This window comes from Erinaceus europaeus, chromosome 7 (genome assembly GCF_950295315.1).
Source record: "Erinaceus europaeus chromosome 7, mEriEur2.1, whole genome shotgun sequence".
Lineage (NCBI taxonomy): Eukaryota > Metazoa > Chordata > Mammalia > Eulipotyphla > Erinaceidae > Erinaceus > Erinaceus europaeus.
Genome location: NC_080168.1, coordinates 108,229,982 through 108,251,621, shown reverse-complemented (window position 1 = coordinate 108,251,621; position 21,640 = coordinate 108,229,982). Strand labels below are relative to the sequence as shown.

At 46.9% G+C, this 21,640-nt stretch overlaps 2 protein-coding genes across 6 annotated transcripts; one reads left to right on the top strand and one right to left on the bottom strand.

The window, feature by feature from the left end:
* The first annotated feature begins 168 nt into the window (after nt 1-168).
* On the top strand, nt 169-5,417 carry LOC103122744 (transmembrane protein 198-like). Of its 4 annotated transcripts, none has more exons than XM_060195186.1 (5): nt 169-343; nt 1,333-1,591; nt 2,104-2,685; nt 3,077-3,231; nt 4,969-5,417. In XM_060195186.1, exons 2-5 carry the CDS (start codon nt 1,417-1,419, stop codon nt 5,026-5,028), a joined length of 972 nt encoding a protein of 323 aa, XP_060051169.1. In that variant the 5' UTR covers nt 169-343; nt 1,333-1,416; the 3' UTR covers nt 5,029-5,417. The 4 variants fall into 4 exon arrangements, with proteins under 4 accessions (XP_060051169.1, XP_016048176.1, XP_060051170.1 ...); XM_016192690.2 differs by lacking the exon at nt 4,969-5,417 and adding an exon at nt 3,350-4,445 and having other exon boundaries at nt 171-343; XM_060195187.1 differs by lacking the exons at nt 1,333-1,591; nt 4,969-5,417 and adding an exon at nt 3,350-4,445 and having other exon boundaries at nt 171-343.
* A 60-nt stretch (nt 5,418-5,477) lies between these two features.
* Nucleotides 5,478-14,151, bottom strand: MMP19 (matrix metallopeptidase 19). Of its 2 annotated transcripts, XM_060195181.1 has the most exons (9): nt 13,945-14,151; nt 12,812-12,897; nt 11,134-11,264; nt 10,688-10,903; nt 9,723-9,968; nt 8,099-8,224; nt 7,350-7,514; nt 6,659-6,786; nt 5,478-6,528 (listed from the first exon to the last, which is right to left on the bottom strand). In XM_060195181.1, exons 1-9 carry the CDS (start codon nt 14,032-14,034, stop codon nt 6,094-6,096), a joined length of 1,623 nt encoding a protein of 540 aa, XP_060051164.1. In that variant the 5' UTR covers nt 14,035-14,151; the 3' UTR covers nt 5,478-6,093. The 2 variants fall into 2 exon arrangements, with proteins under 2 accessions (XP_060051164.1, XP_060051165.1); XM_060195182.1 differs by lacking the exon at nt 12,812-12,897 and having other exon boundaries at nt 13,945-14,073.
* Nucleotides 14,152-21,640: the final 7,489 nt, after the last annotated feature.

The window sequence follows — 21,640 nt, the reverse complement described above, 5'->3', positions numbered from 1 at the left end:
AGCGCCTTTCTCTAAACTTTTTGCAATGTCTCCTAGACCTTTCCCTGCTCTGTTTGGGGGCCTCTGATCCCCAATATAACAAAATCCAAGCTGAGTTCCCCCACACTCCGAGGAAAGAGTTGGAGGGGTCCGCCCCATGATGTCAACCCCCCCCCCCACCCTGTCCCCTTCCTCCACCCCACCCCCCCAAACTGGTTGCATTTAGCTCACGGGGTTTGGACTACGACTTGCAAGTTTAAGGGGCAAGTGACAGAGTGGCCAGGCGGCCTAGGATCTGCAGGGATTCAGCTGGGAGTCTAGGGAAGCAGTTCTGCCCCTTCCTCTCCTCAACCCTGGCAGGGTGGTGAGTAGTTAACATCCCTCCCCAACCTCTCCCTGTTTAGAATTCCCAGACCAACTAGCAGAGTTAGGAAAGGAACTCCAGGGACCTGTTAAGACCTTAATGTGGGAAAGAAGATAGCTGAAGTAAAGTGCCAGCATCCTCCCTAGCCCACTCCCACAGTGCCCTCAATGCCCAGTCCCTTCTTGGTGTTTTTGGAGGAAAACTGAGTTCTCATCCCATCAGGAGCTCTAACACCCTTGGGAAAGGGAGGTGTATGAAAAGACCCCACCAATGTCCCAAGGGGAGGAGGTTAGCAAGAAACTACTAATATGAGCCTTGGACTTTTGGCTGAATGCCCCTTCCCCAAGTAAATCCATCGCTGCAAAAAGCTGAGGCTTCAAAGACCAGATAAAGTGTGGGTGACTGATTCTATTTGACTACTTGATTATCTCAAACTCTTTTGGTGTCTAGTCTTTCTTTTCTTTTCTTTTCTTTTTTTTTTTTGCTGTTTATCTTCCTTCCCCGAGAGTTGGAAGAACTGTAGAGAGACCCCACGATGACTCAACTGTCTTCTCTTCCCCTTCTTTCCCCTCTACTAGCCTCACCCTGCCCAGTCCAGTGAGGCAGTCTGAGCCCTAGGACAGACATTTTCAGTTGAAACTGACGGCTGGTTCTTTACCCGCCAGTCTCATCAGTGTCCTTGGTCCCCTCCCTCCACAGACAGGACTTCCTATTTCTCCCACCCCACCCTGGGAAGCTAGGAGGCAGACAAAAATTTGTTACTCTATAAGACTTTTGTTTAAATTTTACTTTGAATCCTTCTGTCAGGAGATGGTAAAAAGACGGCTGACTCCCTTCCATCCAGTCCTGTAATTTTTTAGATACTCTAGCAGTGTAACTCCTGCAATGGCCTTTCTTCAAAAGAAATAGATATAGAAGAGTTGGAGAAGAAAGAGAGTCCTCAAGATTCTTGGACACCTGAGTTCCTGTCCCTTTTTACCTCCTTGCAGGTTTCCCAACCCCTCAAGACAATCATGGATGGATGAGAGGAGCTGACACTGGCCTCCCCCTCTGTAACCACCTTCTCTTGGACCATGGAGCAGGCCTTGCTGCCCCTGGCCATGACCTCTGACCCCAGAGCCTTTAATCAACAACTCCCAGAGCCTCTAGGTCCAAGATGTGTTTTGAAACCCCAGGACAATCCTGAACTGGCACCCGCTTTGGTGTGTGCACTTTGCTGCTGCTTTGGAATCATCTACTGCTGCTTTGGTGAGGGCAGAGCCTGGGTGCTGGGGGGCAGTGCCCAAACCTGTCACCCCAAGGATGATACCAACTTTCTTTTATGCTCCTGAGGCACCTCTCCTTCTTTATCAAGGGATAATGCCTCCCTTCTCTGGGACCCCTGCTGCCTTGCTAGCTCTTCTAGTCCAGCTCTGACCCCTGGTGACGACCATTTTGTCTTTCCCTTGCCTCTCCTACCCCAAAACTCCATTCACACATTAGTCTCCAGGCTTCTGTCTTCTTCACTCTCCCCCACCTGAATCAGCCTGTGCTGGTTCTTTCCCTAAAGGACTAAATCTTTCGGAATTCATTACACTCATACATCCCCTTGTTTCTCCCTCCCATACACCCCACACCACCAGAATGTCCTCACTTCATAGTCCTAAGGTCCTTTGGACTGCCGCTTCTCTGGCTAGTCACTCTTCTCCCTTCTATTTCACCAGCATGATCCCTGAAGATCCTCCTTTCTGTCTCTCAGTGTCTCCTGCCTCCCTTCCCAGGCTACCGCTGTTTCAAAGCAGTGATGTTTCTCTCGGGCCTGCTGTCAGGAGCCCTGGTGATCTTCCTGCTGTGCCACAAGGAGCGAGTGCTGGAGACCCAGCTGAGCCTGGAGGTGAGCGCAGGCATTGCGCTGGGCATCGGACTCCTCTGCGGCCTGGTCACCATGCTGGTTCGCAATGTTGGCCTCTTCCTGACTGGTATCCTGCTCGGCCTAACCCTAGGTGCTGGAGCCCTGCTAGGCACTGAACCTATCTACCAACCACCATCAGCCTGGGTTCCAGCTGGGGCACTGGTGGGGCTGGCACTACTGGGAGCTCTGCTCACACTTCGGTGGCCACGTCCATTCACAGTTCTAGGGACGGCTTTACTGGGTGCTGCAGTGCTGGTGGCCTGTGCTGACTACTTCCTGGAGGGGCTAACACTGGGCAGTCGGCTGGGCCAACGCCTGCAAGCACTTTCATCCTTGCCTCCTCTCTGCTGGTATAGCTGGGTCTTGCTGGGGACCTGGCCAGTCCTGGGGGCCCTTGGGGCCCTGGCCCAGTGGAAGTTCATGGATGAGGAACATGGAGGCCATACCAATGGTGAGTTCATGCAGCCAGTCTCTGCCTCATGTCCTCCAATCCCAGACTTGAGGAGGGAAAAGGAGAAGTTACAATTGAGTAAAGAGTGTGGAGCGACTAAGGTGAATGAGACACTCCACTTAGAGCTGGAGCAATAAGAGACTTGGGGGTGGGGGGAGGCAGGAAGACACAAGGAAGATCTCAGAAGAGAAGGCTGTCAGGAAAAGACAAGGGGAAAAGAGTAAGTGGATTGCAATGAAGAGTTTCTTTTAGCGTAACTGAGGGGAAGATGATGTGTGAGAGAGCCACAACAAGGAGATCCAGTGGGTTTTTCTAGAGTGTAAATGTGTTGGCAGTGGAATTCAGGGTCTAAAGAAGCCTCCCTGAATCTGTATTGCCTTGTCCCAAGCAGTGTTGAGCCGCCAGCGAAGGCATCTCCAACTCCTTAGGATCCGTCAGCAAGAGGCCAAGTGGCACCGAACGGCCCCTGGGGTGAGCCTCTGTGAAGGCAGCTACCGGCGCCAGCTCTCCCCCAACACCCGGAGCCCTGCTGACAGTCTGGCTCCAGTGAGTGGGCTGGGAAGCACTCTAGGGGTGTGGGGAAAAGGTACATGGAGAGGGTCAGATAGGAGGGGGCTCTGACCCAGGCCTTTCCTTCTGCCCTCTCTGCCTTGTGCCCCTCCAGAGTTATCTCCAAAGCCTTCAAGAGCATCAGCGAAGACCAGGTACCCAGGCCACAGCACCCCACACCATCCTGGACCTGGATTCTGACTGTGGTTCCACTGTACCCCTCACTATGCCTTCTGGTTCCACCCAGACCTGAGCCCAAACCTCCATTCCTACCCAAACCCTGAGCAGAAGCCAGGGGCACTAAATGACTGAGACCTGTGTCCTTAGGATGTAAATGCAAACTTCCCCTGGGACTTAGGGTTAGAATCTGTGCTTCAACCCAGACCATCCCTTTAGGGATACATTTCAGGGACAGATAGAGAAGAAACTTATGGAAATATGAGTACCTACCTACCAACCTGGCTCTGTTAATAATAGAGGTGCACCAGTCCCCAAAGTAATTGGCTCCCTAATTATATACAAACCCAAATACTCTTTTCTATACCCACCTCAGTGTGCCTGACAATGATAAAGTAGTGGGAGTTGTTTGTGTAGGGCCTGTGGAAAATCAGAAATCCTCCTAAAGCACTTAGTAACTTTTTGAGAAGGGCACAAAGAAGCTCCATGATTGTCCCAATCCAGACCCACATCTTGGGGAGTTGGGTTCCTGGCTAGCCTTTCTCCCCAGACTCCATAAACTCAAATCCCCTTCTACCTCAGCTGGAGGCACCGTCCTCCATGGTGCTTCTCTTTCTGTCCTCAATGTGGGGAGAGGCCAGGTAGCAGAAATTGAATCAGTGCTGGCCGCCCCCACCCCCAGGCTAGCTCCTTGTTTCAAGCAGAGAGCACATTGGCACACATGCCAGAGTCTTGCCTTTTTATCCAAAGGGGACTGGTCTTTGGGGCCAAGTGGGAGAGAAGAGCCTTTTCTGCCTCTTGTAGTAGGTGATGCTAATCTCCTTAACCAGAATTTTGTCCCAGTCACTAATCCACTTTAACTACCTACCCTCACCTCTGGTTCTCCTGCCCATGTTTTTTTTTTTTTTTTTTTTTTTTCCCCTGGTTCCCCAGAGAACATAAAGGAAGATCTATCCCTTCCCTGGTCAGCAAGACCATGGTGGATGGGAGGAAGTCCATAGGAGTACATAAATAAAATGGCATTAAACACTTCACCAGGGAGTCCAGCCTGTAACTGCTGCTACTCTTTTCTTTCTTTGCATCTCCAAACTAAGGGTTAGCCATCCTGGCAAGTCCTCTATCGCCTAAAGATCTGGTAAGGAGAACACACACACACACACACACACACACACACACACACACACACACACACACACACACACAGCTGGAGAGTTGTACTGTCCACTTAGAAAATGGAGTCAGCCTTTATTGAGTGTAATGTGCCATCATCCATCATGCCCAGTACTCCACATGCAGAATTCCTTTTTAATGGAATAACTCTTAGTAAGATCAGTGTTAATCTTACTCTGCACTGCACAGGAGGAATTCAAGGTTCAGTTAACTTGCCCAAAGTTACAAACAAGTAAACAGGAGTCTCAAGGATGCCATAGTCTGTGCTCATTTTACTGGTCATGTTTTCTTTATTCAGTCCAGGGAGAGCAGGACCCAGGACTTCACCCTCCTAGTTATGCCTCTGTCAACTAAAGGCCTAATGCTTGTCCTCTACCATTATTCCAGAGAGTAGAAGACACCATGCAAGTGCTATCTCAGAGTGGGGGAGAAATGAATGGAGTTTGAAGGGGAAGAGGCCTGACCGAGAGCAAGGAAATCATTGCCCAGGATGCAAAGAACACAGGATAGTTGAGGCCAGAACTGGGAGAGTTAGAAACCTGACTGTGGGGAGTCTGATGGTAATACAGCAGGTTAAGCGCACATGGCGTAAAGCCCAAGGACCAGCAAAAAGATCCCAGTTCGAGCCCCCAGCTCCCCACCTGCAGGGGAGTCACCTCAGAAGCCATGAAGCAGGTCTGCGGGTGTCTATCTTTCTCTCCCCCTCTATATCTTCCCCTCCTCTCTCCATTTCTCTCTGTCCTATCTAACAAGAGCGACATCAACAACAATAATAACAATAAAACAAGGGCAACAAAAGGGAAAATAAAAAAAAAAAAGAAATGAAACTTGACTGTAGGAGTCCAGCTCCACAAGGGTTTGATGAGGGGAAGGGAATAAAAACACTTGGGCAAGGAAACTTGGAACTGTCCCAGGAACAGAATGGGACGCTAAACACATTTATTGGGGCATATTCATACAGTAACATTTTAAATATTTATTTATTTACTTATTTATTTATTAATGAGAGAGATAGGAGGAGAGAGAAAGAACCAGACTCTGGTACATGTGCTGCTGGGGGTTGAACTCAGGACCTTCATGCTTGAGAGTCCAACACTTTATTCGTTGCGCTACCTCCCAGACCACTCATATAGCAATTTTTGGCAAACTTCCCCTTGAATTTGGATCCTTCACCCAAATATGTAATTATCTGTCTTTTTTTGGTTTGAGACAGTCTCTCTCTAATCTAGTCTGGGAGAAGAGCAGGAGCAGTTAGTAGAGGCATCTTCAGCATGTAGCGCACTGAGATCTTCCTCTGAAAGCTGTTTCATCACCACCAAGGTCATGTAACAAACACGGAGGAGGATGCTGTGCAGCCTCTGATAGCTGCACTGCATGTACCATGGAGGTCTGCCTCAGAATGCTGTTTTAAGAGGTTTTCCACCATTTCTCTCATCACCTGGTCTCCTACACCTGAGGTTTGTGATTCAGGTCCTGCTGTAGCACCTTCACTCTGGTGAGCAGAAGATGGAGTTAGGCCTCTGAGAGAGTAACATCACCAGGGAATGAAAGGGTGGTGGAGCCTGAGGCTGTGACGGTAACATCCAAGCTTGTGTCTGTGGGGGTGTGGTCGGTGTTCAAGGTGGCATCTGTGGCCGAGGGGATGGTATCCGCAGCTGTTTCTGTGGCTATGGGAGTGGGTCCCTTGCCTGGTTGGGTAGTGTCTGGAGTACGAGGACGACAGTGCATCCAGTTGTGGGCAACGTCTCTTGGGTAGCCTTTCTCCACTCGAAGTTGCCGGTTGAGGCGCCAGTATTGTTTGTCCTTGAAAAAGTAGACGCGGCCATCCCTCCAGCTCATAGCAGCTGAGGGCTGATCTGGCACACCTGTAAACAGCTTGTTGATTGGTTTAGGGTAGTTGCTGAAGTCAGTTCGAGCCAGCTCGTCCCACTGCCAGTACCCGGAGCCCTAGGTATGGGAAGAGTAAGGAAGGGAAGAAGAAAAGTGAGCTTAGAGTCATCCACTGCAACTCCAAAACTCCCTCTAAGAGTAAGGCTTTGCTTCTTAGTGTGATTTAGCCTTGCTTTGAACTTTATACCTTAAAAAGGAAGACCTTCTGGTTGAAAGGCAAATAGAAAGCTGCATCCAGGTGAGGTTCCACCTTATTCAATCTCTTGGGGAAGCCAGGTGACATCTTGAAATTAATGTAACGCCACACCTTGTCTCCTGAGAGCATGTAAGGAAAGGACAAGTCACCTCCCTCCTTAGGCAATAGCTCTGGTTCCTCTATACCACCCTTTCAGAAACATCTCAACTCTCCCTTCTTCTTTTTTTTTTTGGGCTTGTTTAGTATACACAATTTTTCTTCTTTATATTTTTAGTACTATTATGATAGAGACAGAGAGAACTAGGATGAGGGAGGGAGAAAGAGGTAAAGAGAGAAATACTTACAGCTTGCTCCACTACTAGCTTCCCTTCAACAGGTGGGAACCAGGGGCTCAAACCCTGGCCCTCATACATGGTCATTTCTGTGCTTTACTGCTTGTACCACCACCATCCCATTTTTTAAAAAGTGTTGTTTATTTATTAATGAGAGGCGAGAGAGAGAGAGAGAGAGAGATGGGATAGAGAACCAGAGTGTCACTCTGACACATTCAATGCTGGGGATCAGGTCCTCATGCTTAAAAGCCCAACACTCTAGTCACTGCACCACCTCTCCAGCTGCCTACGGCTTGTCTTATGTCTGCTATAGTCTCCACAGGAAAGACAGTATAAATGGACCCCTTTACCCTTAAAGAAGTGAATCCATTGTGTTCGAGGAGAGTAAACAGCAGCATCCAAGTTTCCTGGGAGCCCTTCCCAAAGGGCTGACAGTTTGAACAAGGGCCCCAGCCCTGAATCTGTCACCGTCCACACATAGTTCCCCTTGAAGGCATAGGTCTTCCCACGGGGCCCTGGAACAAAGGTGCTTTGATGAGTTAAAAAGACTGGGATCAAATAAGTACATGTGGATATTTCCAGCAGGCTGATAAGTTGCCCTCTTCCCAGAGGCCGATTCTTCAAGAACTTATCTAACTTTAATTTAAGACAGAGGAGGAAAGCCTGGCATTTAGCCCCTTGCTTATTATCAGACCAATTCTGCTGTGATCAGTCAACAAAAGTCTTGTAGGTTGCTACTCCCCACAAGGGCCTCACCTTCACCCCAGTAGCTTCTAAGCTCTCCCTCCACCCAAGTATGATAGGCACATTAATAGGCATCCCAGTTAATGTACTTTTCTGCATTTTGCTGTATTTCCAGATGTATTTTAATGGTCCTTACTGAGTGGCAATGAAGCTAAATGCTTATTTAGCACATCTGTAGTCTGGCTCTGAACCCCACCTCCCTATTCTACATGTCCCTTTCCTTCCACTAGCTCCTAGCTGGTGTCAAGCCTCCAGTGCTCACTCTAGAACCCTATGGCTTTCCTGTCTATCCAGGTCTTAAGGTCAGCAGGCAGCCCCACTGCCCACCTATAGTCTGGAGGAAAAGGATGCTCACCCAGCATCATGGCATCCAGTTCACCACTGCAGGGGTCTGGCATGGGACTGGCTTCTGTGGGTACTGGAGGAACAGTGGGCACTTCTGTCTCTTCTTCCTCATCCTGTGTGTCTGGGATCTTCTCACCTGCAGGGTAATACAATGCTGCTCAGGGAAAGAAAGCAAAGGCCCTGGCCTCCACCTTTCCTGTTGTAACTTGCACTCAGAGCGCCATAGAGAGGAGAAAGGGGATCCTAGAGAGTTTTTCTTGGTAGTAGGCAGGAGCCATCCTGTCATCAGCAGGAGGCAGAAAACTTATTTTAGTTTGGGGGTGCTTTTTTTTTTTTTTTTTTTTTTTTAGAGAGAAAAGAGAACCAGAAGATCAGTCTGGTACATGTGATGCTGAGGATCAAATTCAGGACAACGTCATACTTGAGTCTAACATTTTATCCATTGCGCCACCTTGTGGGCTACCCATGTTTTAGGTGTCTGTTTCCAAGTTATCCTCTCAGGGCCAGGTGATGGAATACCTAGTTAAGGATACACACTGCAGTGCACAAGGACCTGGGTTCAAGCCCCTGGTCCCCACCTACAGAAGGAAAGCTTCACAATTGGTGAAATTCTGCTGCAGGTCCCTCTCTATCTCCCCCCTTTCAATTTCTGTCTCTATCCAATAATAAATAAATAACTTTTTTTGGTTTTTTGCCTCCATGATTATTACTGGGGCTCAGTGCCCGCATTAGAATTCACTGCTCTTGCGGCCATTTTTTTTCTTTATATGACAGAGAGAAGTTGAGAGGGAAGGGGGTGGTAGGGAGAGACAGAAAGATAGAGAATGCAGACCTGTTTCACCATTTGTGAAACAAACCCCCTTGCAGGTGGGGAGCTGCAGGTTCTTGCGCTCCATACTGCGTGTGCTTAACCTGATGTGCCACAAACCAAGGCACCCTCTCTCTCAAGATAAACCCATTCCAGGGTACCCTGCCTGCCACAAATAAAAGAGAACTCTCCCTGGGTCTCCTGCTGGCTTCTCCAGGATTGGTCACATTACCCCACTGGATGCCTTGCATTGCCATATTATAGTTCTTTTTTTAATATTTATTTATTTATTTATTCCCTTTTGTTGGCCTTGTTTTATTGTTGTAGTTATTGTTGTTGTTATTGATGTCGTCGTTGTTGGATAGGACAGAAAGAAATGGAGAGAGGAGGGGAAGACAGAGAGGGGGAGAGAAAGACAGACACCTACAGACCTGCTTCATCGCCTGTGAAGCGACTCCCCTGCAGGTGGGGAGCCGGGAGCTAGAACCGGGATCCTTATGCAGGTCCTTGCGCTTTGCACCACCTGCGCTTAACCCGCTGCGCTACCGCCCCACCATATTGTAGTTCTTAAGAAGCAACAAAAAGGGGGAAGGAAGTCTGCTGAATGTGCATTCTTCATGTGCGTGGGGAGGGAGATCTGGAAGGAGATTCAATGTGGCACAGTCAGAGAGAAGTGATTTCTGAAAATGAGGAAGCATGAATGACTGCGCAAGAGGAAGATAAAGAAGTCAAGCTATTTCCCTCCATGAAAGTGCAACCTGCTTCTTTAGGCCTGAAGGGCTACTGGTTATACTGGCCCCCATGTTTTCTTGGGGAAAGGACTGACCATAGAGAGCCTGGATCCCTTCTATATCATCCCAGTGCAGCCTGAAGTGGGGCCGGTAGCCAGCGTAGACAGGAGCCATCAGTGCCTGCGTGTACCGGGAATGCCCCAGTCCCAGGGCGTGGCCCAGCTCATGGGCTGCAATGATGCGGAGATTCACTCCCCGGTAGGTGCCCTCCGTCCAGAACTCATCTTCATCAAAGTGCACACTGCCCAGCTGTGGGATGTCCGCGTGGGCCAGGACTCTCCCTGGACCAAGAAAAAGTGAGCAAGAAAGAGATCAGAGTCTGCTGAGCTGGAGCAGCCCGGCCTGTTATAAACTTCACCATTCACTGAACAACCCCCATCTATGGTCTCTTGGATGTTTCCATCTCTTCTCTCAGACTCCTTGCCATCCTCTGTTGTCTCTTTATCTCCCCCAGTCACTCTTTCCTTTCTAGCCATGTGCCTGGAACAAGAGAATGTAAACCAGGAGAGAAGGACTAAGCTTCAATAGGAAGTCTGGTAGGACCCCAGAGGGGTGACCCAGCTGCTCCGGTAGGAGATGTTAGAAAGAGGTTACAGGGTGTTGATGGGAGATGGCTCACCCAACAGAGAGCACACTTTGCCATAAACAAGACGTGGGTTCAAGTCTCCAGTCACCACGTGGAAACACCTACCCAGTGGAAGCTTCATGAGTGATGGAGTAGTGCTTAGGTATCTCTCCTCTCTATCTATCTCCATTTACATTCCTTTCTCTGCCCTACCACCCCCGTGCCGTTTTATCTTTAAAAACATTCACCAAGAGTAGAGGAATCATACAGTTACAAAGCCACAGCAAAAAACCCAGGTAGAAAACAAATATGGCCTGAGTATAGGCTATGGATGGGCAGTGGGAACTCCTGTAACACTGAGTTCCAGAATTACTAACTCAAAGGACAGCAATAATCTCAGAGGGTTTGACTTGGGAACTCAAAGCTGGTGCCTACCGGGTCCATCAAAGGTGTTGGAGCAGTACAGGCTCTGGCGACCATGGAAGGAGAGGCGGATGTCAGCCCAGCCGGCCTTCACCTCCCGGAAGGTCAGGGGGGCCACCCTGCTCCAGTACTGGAAGGCTTGAAGTAGGGCTGCTCTTGCTATGTCCGGGGCCAGGGTGGAGGGTAGATTCATAATTCGGAAGGTCAGGTGCTTTTTTCTCCAGCGGCCTAGTTGTCAGACCAGAAAACAAACTAGAGATGCAAAGTCCTTCTCCTTGATTTGGTCATTCACTCAGCAAAACTACCACAATCCCCTCCTGCAGAAGATGAGTGGATCACCAGGTGAGCATCCATTCAACCCTGAGCTGGCCTAACTGTCCCTGTACAACTCAAATTCCAGAGCTGTGCCCCCCCTTTTTTTTCTTTCTCGCCCTCTTTTTCCCAGGTTCAAGTCTCACCTAGCAGCAGGTATTTAAGAGTCTTCTGGTTGAAGGGGTCCTCCAAACCACAACGGGGCTGTTTCATGCGGGCCCTTGTGGCATCATCAAGCTGACCTGAGATCGGCAGCTCAGAAGCTTCTTGAAAAGCTCTGGAATGTGAGGGATTAATTTAGTAAGGCAGGGGAATCTGGAATGACTGGGACCTGGAGATAGTTCTTTGGCCTCCTGCTGGCCAAGACAGAAGCTAAAAATGGGACAGAGTGGTCAGGAGATATTTCAGTGGTAAAGCAAAGAACTTACATGCGTAATGTACCGGTTTTGATTCTTTATACTGCATATGCCAGAGCTATGCTCTGGTATTGTTTCTTTCCCCACCACCAGAAAAATAACACAGAATCTCTGAAGTTAATGGGGTCACTGCAGTGTCAGTCCTCAAAACTAGGACTGTCTTTTTTAAATTAATTAATTAATTAACTAATTAATTTTATTTTATTTATTCATTTTTAATTTGTGAAAATATTTATTTATTTACTTACCCTTTTTGTTGCCCTTGTTGTTTTTCTGTTGTAGTTATTATTGTTGTCGTTATTGATGTCATTGTTGCTGGATAGGACAGAAAGAAATGGAAAGAGGAGGGGAAGACAGAAAGGGGGAGAGAAAGATAGACACCTGCAGACCTGCTTCACCGCCAGTGAAGCAACTCTCCTGCAGGTGGGGAGCCGGGGGCTCGAACCAGGATCTTTATGCTGGTCCTTGCGCTTTGTGCCACGTGTGCTAAACCCGCTGCACTACCGCCGAACTCCCCTAAGTAATTTTATTTTACAAAATTACATGTCAACAGAAGTTTAAATCCACACCATTCCCACCACCAGGGTTCTGAATCTTGTCTCCCCATTGCAAGCCACCACAGTTCCCCCAAGGTTATAGACATGGGCCAGTCATCATCTGTCTATATTTATACATAATTGCCCCTTTTTCTTCCTGACCAATCCTCTCTTCCCCACCAAACCACTCATGACATTACTACCTCCATATGTCCCTTTCCTTTTCCTTCTCTTTCTCTCTCTGGGTGCTGATGGAGCTGGAGTTCAGAGCCCTCTTATCTTCCTCCTATCTTCTCCCCTGCTGGGATCAAGGTTGTTTTTTGGGGAGCAGAAGGTAGGAATTCTGGCTTCTGTAATTGCTTCTCCACTGAACATGGACTTTGGCAGGTCGATCCATACTCCTGGCATGTTTCTATCTTTCCTTACCGGGCCAGAGCTCTGGAAATAAAATGTGAGATAGAACCTCCAAAGGGATGCTTGGGGGTTAGGAAAACCCAGTGACTCTGCTTTTCTCACTTCATGCTTCCCACCCACCCACTAGACCCCCAGCATAGATTTAGGTCAAGAAGAGGTGAGTCACAAGGACCAGAGGAAGGATCCCGGTTGGAGCCCCCCGGCTCCTCACCTGCAGGGGAGTCACTTCACAGGCGGTGAAGCAGGTCTGCAGGTGTCTGTCTTTCTCTCCCCCTCTCTGTCTTCCCCTCCTATCTCCACTTCTCTCTGTCCTGTCCAACAACAATGACATCAATAATAACTACAACAATAAAAAAACAAGGGCAACAAAAAGAATAAATAAATTTAAAAAAAAGAGGTGAGTCTAGGACAGAGAAGAAGAAATGAGAAGAGAGAAAAAAGACCCTGTCACCTCTTACCTTAGAGCCTCTATAATATCTTCTGGCCTGAAGTCTTTAGGTCCTTCTAGGGGCTTCTGTAAATATCCATATTGCACGAGGTAATCCTAAGAATGGATGTAGGATGGTTAAAGAGTTTTAGTGGTAGTAGGGAATTGGGTGGTAGCGCAGCAGGTTAAGCGCATGTGGTGTAAAGCACAAGGACCCTTCATAAGAGTCCCAGTTCGAGCCCCCAGATTCCCACCTGCAGGGGGGTCGCTTCACAGGTGGTGAAGCAAGTCTGCTGGTGTCCATCTTTCTCTTCCCCTCCTCTCTCCATTTCTCTCTGTCTTATCCAAGAATGCTGACATCAATAACAACAATAATAACTATAACAATAAAACAAGGGCAACAAAAGGGAATAAATAAATAAAATTTTTTTTAAAAAAAAAGAGTTTTAGTATCCAGGTAAAGTTTCTTTTTTCTTTTTATTTCTTTTACATTTTTTAAAATTATTTATTTATTTCTTATTGGATAGAGACAGAGAGAAATGGAGAGAGGAGGGGAAGACAGAGAGGAGAGAAAGACAGACACCTGCAGACCTGCTTCACTGCCTGTGAAGCGACTCCCCTGCAGGTGGGGAGCCGGGGGCTCGAACCGGGATCCTAATTGGTCCTTGCACTTTGCACCACGTGCGCTTAACCCGCTGCACTACCACCTGATTCTCATAAAGTTTCTTTTTAAGATTTTTAAAAATTATATTTATTTATTGGATAGAGACAGCCAGAAATTGAGAGGAAGAGGGAGGGAGAGAGGGAGAGAGACAGAGACACCTTCAGCCCTGCTTCACCACTCATGAAGCTTTCTCCCTGCAGGTGGGGACCAGAGGCTTGAACCCAGGTTCTTATACACTGTAATATGTGTGCATAACCAGGTGTTCCACCACTTGGCCCCTATATGTAAAGTTTCTAAGTGAGGATTGGTGGGGACAAACATGGAAAGACTGAAAGTATCTTGAAGTTGGGGAAGAGAAAGGAAAAGAATAGTAGATCATGGAGCAGAGGAAGGAAGGGAGAGACATACAGGTTGAAGATCAGGAGGGAGTCTTGATTGGGTGGTAGAATGGGTTACTTGTCCCTCCCCAGACTGGATCCCTCTTTACCCAGAGGACTCACCATTGCTGCCTCCTTCTCTGCACTCCCCAGGGCCCAGCCTGAGACTGTCATGGGGAATAGGAAGCTTAGCCACAGCTGCTGCCAGTTCATGGTCCAAACAGGCAGAAGTTCCAGAGGTCTTTTGTGTCCACTGCCCTAGAATTTTGGGACTCTGGAGGAGCAGGGCGGTGAAGGGCTCTTTCCTCCAGTTTTTTCACTTTCTTGTGTCTGGTCCTCTTTATAAAACTTCAGACAAGGGGAGTAGGGGGGGAGTAGCAGTAGGAGGTGACTCAGTCCAGAGATATGTTGCAACTCCTGATTAACTCCTGCCCTACCAGAGAGCAAAAACCAAGATGAGTCCCTAATTTGCTCCCCCAGAGTCCTCTGCTAGAAATGTGACAACTTCATATCATCCTGGGGGGTGGGCCTCCTGGCAGGATAAGAAACAGTATCTCCAAGACTGGAAATGGGGACCAAATTGCTTCCCAGAGTTGGGCATGACTGTGCCCCATGAAACCATCATCTTCATCCTTCAGGTCTCTCTGTCTAGTGAAGAAAATTCTAAAAAAATAAGCAGCCTGAGAGATTTGAAGCAGGTAGGATTCCAGGCTTTTTTTTTTCTTTTAATATTTATCATTTTATTTGTTTTATTTATTTATTTAGTCTCCAGGGTTATCGATGGGGCTCAGTGCCTGCCTTACTAATCCACTGCTCCTGAAGGCCATTTTTCCCATTTTGTTGCCCTTGCTGTTGCCCTTATTGTTGGTGTTGTTGCCACTGGTGTTGTCGTTGTTGGATAGGACAGAGAGAAATCGAGAAAGATGGGGAAGAGAGAAAAATAGACAACTGCAGACCTGCTTCACTGCCCATCAAGTTACTCCCCGCCCCCCCACAGGTGGGAAGCCGGGGGCTCAAACTGGGATTCTTATGAAGGTCTTTGCACTTTGTACCATGTGCGCTTAACCCGCTGAGCTACCACTCAGCCCCCTTTAATATTTACTTATTAGTGAAAGCAAGGAAGAGAGGGAAAGAGAACCATGTGGTGGCACATGTGATGCCAGGAATTGAACTCAGGACTTAAAGCTTGAGAGACCAAGGCCTTATCCACTGACCCACCTCCCAGTTCACTAGAGTGCCCTATTTACAATCTCATATGCCAGAGTGATGCTCTTCCATATAAATCTTTTTGCTGTTGCTGGGCTTCACTACTCTGAGTCAGCTTTTCAGACGGGAAGGGAGAAACAGATAGAGGGGGAGAGAGAGAGAGAGAGAAAGAAAGATACAATTGCACCAAAGATTCCTGCAGTACAGTGCAGGAATCATTCAAAACTGAGTCATGCATATGACAAAACAGAGCTCCATGTGAGTTATCTTGCCAAATCAATGAATAGTCTCCCCTCTTCTCCACCCAGTAAATCTTCTTCCTCCTCTTCTCCTTTCTTCACTGCCATATTTCTTTTTTTTTTCTTTTGAGAAAATTCAAACTAAGAAGTAGGAAGCAGTGGGGGTAGATAGCATAATGGTTATGCAAAGAGATTCTCTTGTCTAAAGCTCCAAAGTCCCAGGTTCAATTTTTCACACCACCATAAGCCAGAGCTGATCAGTGCTCTGGAGGGAGAAAAAGGGTAGGAAACAGTTGAGGTGTTACCTTTCAGGTGAAAGAATCAAGACTTTTGTTTCCTTTTTTTTTTTTTTAAGATTTTATTTATTTATTAATGAAAAAGATAGGAGAGAAAGAACCAGACATCACTCTGGTACATGTGCTGCCAGGGATCTAACTCAGGACCTCATGCTTGAGAGTCTAATGCTTTCTCCACTGCGCCACCTCCCAGACCACAGCCTTTGCTTCCCTACACCCAAGACAAAGTTAAAATGCAAATGCTCTTGAAGGGGGTCAGCAAGATAGCTTAGTTGATGAGCGCTTTGTCATGGACATGACTCACATTTGAGCCTGGTCCCCACCATACTTAGAGAAGCTCCAGTGCTGAGGTGCCTTTCTTTCTTTTCTTTTTTTAATTTTATGTTTATTTATTTTCCCTCTTGTTGCCCTTGTTTTTTATTTTTGTTGTAGTTATTGTTGTTGATATTGATGTCATCGTTGTTAGGACAGAGAGAGATGGAGAGAGAGGAGGGGAAGACAGAGAGAGGCAGAGAAAGATAGACACCTGCAGACCTGCTTCACTGCTTGTGAAGTGACTCCCCTGCAGGTGGGGAGCTGGGGACTCGAACCCGGATCCTTACACTGGGCCTTGAGCTTGGCTTGGCACCACGTGCACTTAACCCGCTGCACTACCGCCCAACTCTTGCTGAGGTGTCTTTCTATCTCTCCATCTCTTTCTTTATTTCTTAATAAAACTCACTCTTTTTAAAAAAATTATTTTATTTATTTATTCCCTTTTGTTGTCCTTGTTGTTTTATTGTTTTGTTTTGTTTTTTGTCACCAGGGTTATTGCTGGGGCTTGGTGCCTGTACTATGAATCCACTGCTCCTGGAGGCCATTTTTTCTGTTTTGTGGCCCTTGTTGTTTTATTGTTGTTGTGGTTATTATTGTTGTTGTTATTAGATAGGACAGAGGAATGGAGAGAGGCAGGGAAGATAGAGAGGGGGAGAGAAAGACAGATACCTGCAGACCTGCTTCACCACCTGTGAAGTGACACCCTGCAGGTGGGGAGCCGGGGGCTCGAACCAGGATCCTTATGCCTGTCCTTGCACTTCGTGCCATGTGCACCTAACCCGCTGCGCTACCACCTGACCCCTCATCTCTGTCTTTCTATCTGAAAAAGTCAGCCTGGAGTGATGCTCCAGTATCACCATCATCATCATCATCATAGATGCTTTTGAAGATCTGCCATGGACTCAACCCAGACTCAAACCCCAGCACTATATGGTAGGAACAGGGGAAGTTCCAGTGCTGAAGTTTCTCTCTCTTTCTCTCTCAGGCCCCCTCTCTGTCTCTCTATCTGAATGAAGAAGTGGTCCAGGATCGAAATCACACATGCTCAAGGCTCTGACTCTACAAAAATTAATTTAATTAATTAAACAATACTCTTGGTAGGGCAGGGGTAGATAGCATAATGGTTATGGAAACAAACTTTCATGCCTGAGTCCCAGGCTCAATCCCCTCACAGCACCATAAACCAGAGCTAATTAGTGCTCTGATTTAAAAAAAAATAGTGTTAAAAAATACTCTTGGGGGAGTCGGGCGGTAGCGCAGCGGGTTAAGCGCAGGTGGCGCAAAGCACAAGGACCAGCTTAAGGATCCTGGTTCAAGCCCCGGCTCCCCACTTGCAGGGAAGTCGCTTCACAGGCAGTGAAGCAGGTCTGCAGGTGTCTATCTTTCTCTCCCCCTCTCTGTCTTCCCCTCCTCTCTCCATTTCTCTCTGTCCTATCCAACGACAACATCAGTAATAATAACTACAACAACAAAACAACAAGGACAACAAAAGGGAATAAATAAATAAATAAATAAATATTTTTAAAAAAATACTCTTGGGTTTACTTGTGTCCATTTTAAATGGCACACCTGTTAGAGTACACGTGCTACAATCCATAAAGACAGGGGTTCAAGCCCCCCACCTCTATCTTCAGTAGAAAATCTTTTCTCCCTCTTTTTTTTTTTTGTTTGTTTGTTTGTTTTGCCTCCAATCATTTGGCACCAGAACTATGAATCCACCACTGCTGGTGGCCATTTTTTCCTTTTTCTCTCTATTTTACCCGAAAGGACAGAGAGAAATTGAGAGGAGAGGATGACAGAGAGGGGGAGAAAGATAGATCCCTGCAGACGTGCTTCACCTCTCATGAAACGTCCCACTGCAGGAGAGGAGTGGCGACTCAAACCTGGATCTCTGCAAGGGTTCTTGTGCATAGTACTATGTGCCCTTAATTGGGTGCATCACTGCAGCCAACCACTTCTTTTCTCCCTCTCTATTGCTCCCTTCCCTCTCACTTTCTTGCTATCCAATAAATAAAAAGATAAATAAATAAATAACATATTTTAAAAACACTGCACCACCATCCACACAATTCTACATTTTGTCTTTGTTACTCTCCTGTAGTGTCCAGAATAAAACAAAGGCCTCACAAGTACAACAATGTGCTCTTCTGTTGATGCCCTCCTCACCTTCTTCACTGAACACTCCAAAGCTCCGGAAAAAGAAGACAAACTTAAACTTAAAGAAAACCTACTGGGAGTCGGGCGGTAGCACAGTGGGTTAAGCGCAGGTTGCGCAAAGTGTAAGGACCATCAAAAGGATCCCAGTTTGAGCCCCCGGCTCCCCACCTGCAGGGGAGTCTCTTCACAAGCAGTGAAGTAGGTCTGCAGGTGTCTTTCTTTCTCTCCCCCCTCTGTCTTCCCCTCCTCTCTCCATTTCTCTCTGTCCTATCCAACAACAATGACCTCAAGAACAACAACAATAATAACTACAACAATAAAACAAGGGCAATAAAAGGAAATAAATAAATAAATAAATAAATAAATAAAAACCTACTTAAGTGATCTACAGGCTACTTTATTGGGGGCTGAGCAGTGGCACACCAGGTTAAGCGCACATAGTACAAAGCACAAGGACCCATGCAAGGATCTGGGTTCAAGCCACTGGCTCCACACCTGTAGGGGGTACTCTACTCACAAAGTGGTGAAGCAGATCTGTAGGTGTCTATCTTCCCCTCCCCTCTCAATTTCTCTCTGACATATTGAAGGGAGGAAAGGAAGGAAGGAAGGAAGGAAGGGAGGGAGGGAGGGAGGGAGGGAGGAAGGAAGAGAGACCACTGATGCAGTGGATTTGTAATGCAGGCACTGAGCTCCAACAATAACCCTGGGAGCAAAATAAAATAAGCTACTTTATTTAATTCTCACAGTCCTCCTATGGAGGAGGGATTATTCTGGCTATTTTTCTTAAGAGAAACTAGAAACCCAAAGAGGGAAACAACCAAGGACACAGAGCCCCTGACTGATTCAGATCTCTGTTCTTTTCATGTGCCACACTGACTAGGGACTTTGTTTTTTATGGGTTAGTACCACTGGAGTTTCTACTGTCCTGTATGTCTCATTTCCACATAGGGGTATTGAATTCAATTTTCAGACAGACCTCAATTCTGACCCTTCCCCACATCCCACCCTGAAGCACTGACAGGCTACAAGGGAGACATTCACTCCCTAGAAAAAGGCAGGGGGTGCTCCTGACTCATACTGTTGCCCTACTTAGTACTGCTTCTCCTGACCCAACTAACATTCAACTGGGTGACAACAGGGTGACTAAGTTCCAGATGATCAGTGACAGGCAAGGAAGGATAGAGAGCCACTGACTGGTGAATGACAGAGGCTAGTAGTGTACCCTGCCCAAGAACTGATGGTATTTAGGGACCAGATCCTGCTCAGTTTCCTGTAAGGGCTTCAGTGCTTTCCCTCTACCCGCTGGCCTCCTGCTACTCTTCGACTCACAGCCCCTCTTCTTTTGAAACCAGGACATAGATCAGCTGAAAGTTATAAGGCTGGGGAGGCAGTAGCACTATGGGTTAAGTGCACATGGCGTGAAGAGCAATGACTGGCTCAAGGATCCCGGTTTGAGCCCCACCTGCAAGATTGTTCACCTCACTTAAATCTCAACAAGCCCCATCCCACGAAGCACAAGGACTGGTGTAAGGATCCCGGTTTGAGCCCCTGGCTCTCCACCTGCAAGGGAGTTGCTTCACAGGCAGTGAAGCAGGTCTGCAAGGGTCTTTCTCTCCCCCCTCAGTCTTCCCCTCCCCTCCCCTCTCCATTTATCTCTGTCCTATATAATAACGACATCAATAACAACAACAATAATAACTACAACAACAATAAGAAAGACAACAAGGGCAACAAAAGGGAAAATAAATGAGTATAAGGAAATTTAAAAAGAAAATTATTTTTAAAAATCTCAACAACCAATCCTACTCCTACCCCTGGGTTATAATTACCACCTTTTTACAAAAACGAAACTGGTGAGTGTGTGTGCGGGGGAAATGGGAGGGAAAGATACCATGACGATTATACAAAAAAACTTTCATACCTGAGACACCAAAGTCCCAGGTTCTATCCCCAGCACCACCATAGGCCAGAACTGAGCAGTGATCTGGTAAAATAAATAAATAAAATCACACACACACACACACACACACACACATACACACACACACATACACACACACATACACACACATACACACACATACACACACACATACACACACATACACACACACATGCACACACACACATACACACACACACACACACACACACATATGAAAGAAGGAAGAAAGGGAGGATGAAGGAATCTGCTTGTGGGGTAGGGGAGGGTTTCAGTCACACAGCTAAGAAGTAGCAGAGCCTCAGGCTAAAGCTATGATCTTTGCAATCTGCCCTGTTTCCACAGATACCCAAACACAAAACCACTTAAGGCCAGGAACTGCCAGCTGGCGAGGAGAATGCACAAGGATGCATGACTAACTCTGGTCTCAAACAGCGTCATGATCACCCCTACCCCAGCCAGGCTGACCTAGCTCTTTTTCCCCCTAAATTTGTCATCTCTCACTCACAAGGAGGGATGTAAGAATATGTGTCAAAGGTTAGGAGGTGTGCTCTCTGCCAGCACCCCCAAAATATAATTTGACTGCAGAAGGGATTAATAGGATTATTCTTCATTAAAATATTTTAAGCTGGGGCTGGGTGGTGGCACACTTTGTTGAGCATACACTTTATAGTGCGCAAGGCCCTGGGTTCAAGCCCCCAGTCCCCACCTGCAGGGGGAAAGCTTCACAAGCGGTAAAGCAGGACTGCAGGTGTCTCTCTGTCTCTCTCCCTCTCAATATCCCCCTTCCTCTCAATTTCTGGCTGTCTCTATCCAATAAATAAATAAAGATAATTTTAAAAATACATTTTAAGCCGAGGACCAACAAAATAGCTCAGATGGGCAATGGCTTTGCCATGTACACCACCTACATTCGAGCCCAGCTCTCACTGATCTGAAAGTTTTGATGCTATGATTTTTTCATTCTCTCTACTTCTCTGTCTGTCCCAAGAAAAAAAAATAGGGGCTGGGTGATGGCACACCTGCTTGAGCACACATCTTACAATGTGCAAGGACCCAGGTTTGAGCCCCTGGTCCCCACTGGCAGGGGAAAAGCTTTGCAAGTGTTGAAGCAGGGCTGCAGATGTCTCTCTGTTTCTTTCCCTCTCTCCCCCTTCCCTCTCGATTTCTGGCTATGTTTACCCAATACATAAATAAATAAAGATAAGAAAAAAGAATTTTTACAAAAGAAAAGAAAATATAATGTCTTTTAAAAATATTTTAAACTGAGTAAAAGGGAATGAGTTAGATTTTGAGCTGTTTTATTTTATTATTTTTTTACCAGAGTACTGCTCAATTCTGGCTTATGTGATGCGGGAGACTGAACCTGGGACCTTGGAGCCTCAGACATGGGTGTCTTTTTACATAACCATTATGCTATCTCCCACTCTCTTAGAAATAAATAAATAGATAAATAAAAGTTTATTTGTTTGTTCATGAGAAAGATAGGAGAGAGAGGAAGAAACAGACATCACTCTGGTACATGTACTGCCACGGATTGGGCTCAGGACCTCATGGTTGAGAGGCTACTGTTTTAGCCACTAGTAGAGTCCACCTCCCAGACTGTGAGAGTATTTATTTATTTAGTGATTAGAGGTTATAGGACTAAGAATGGAGAGAAAAGC

Coding starts and splice junctions, on each gene's coding strand:
- LOC103122744 (XM_016192690.2), top strand. CDS start 1,417: ATGGAGCAGGCCTTGCTGCCCCTGGCCATGACCTCTGACCCCAGAGCC. Junction 2,686..3,076: donor ACATGGAGGCCATACCAATG/GTGAGTTCATGC, acceptor TGTCCCAAGCAG/TGTTGAGCCGCCAGCGAAGG. Junction 3,232..3,349: donor CTGCTGACAGTCTGGCTCCA/GTGAGTGGGCTG, acceptor GTGCCCCTCCAG/AGTTATCTCCAAAGCCTTCA.
- MMP19 (XM_060195181.1), bottom strand. CDS start 14,034: ATGAACTGGCAGCAGCTGTGGCTAAGCTTCCTATTCCCCATGACAGTC. Junction 12,898..13,944: donor CAGAGAAGGAGGCAGCAATG/GTGAGTCCTCTG, acceptor ATCCATTCTTAG/GATTACCTCGTGCAATATGG. Junction 6,787..7,349: donor ATGGATTCACTTCTTTAAGG/GTAAAGGGGTCC, acceptor ACATGCTCTCAG/GAGACAAGGTGTGGCGTTAC.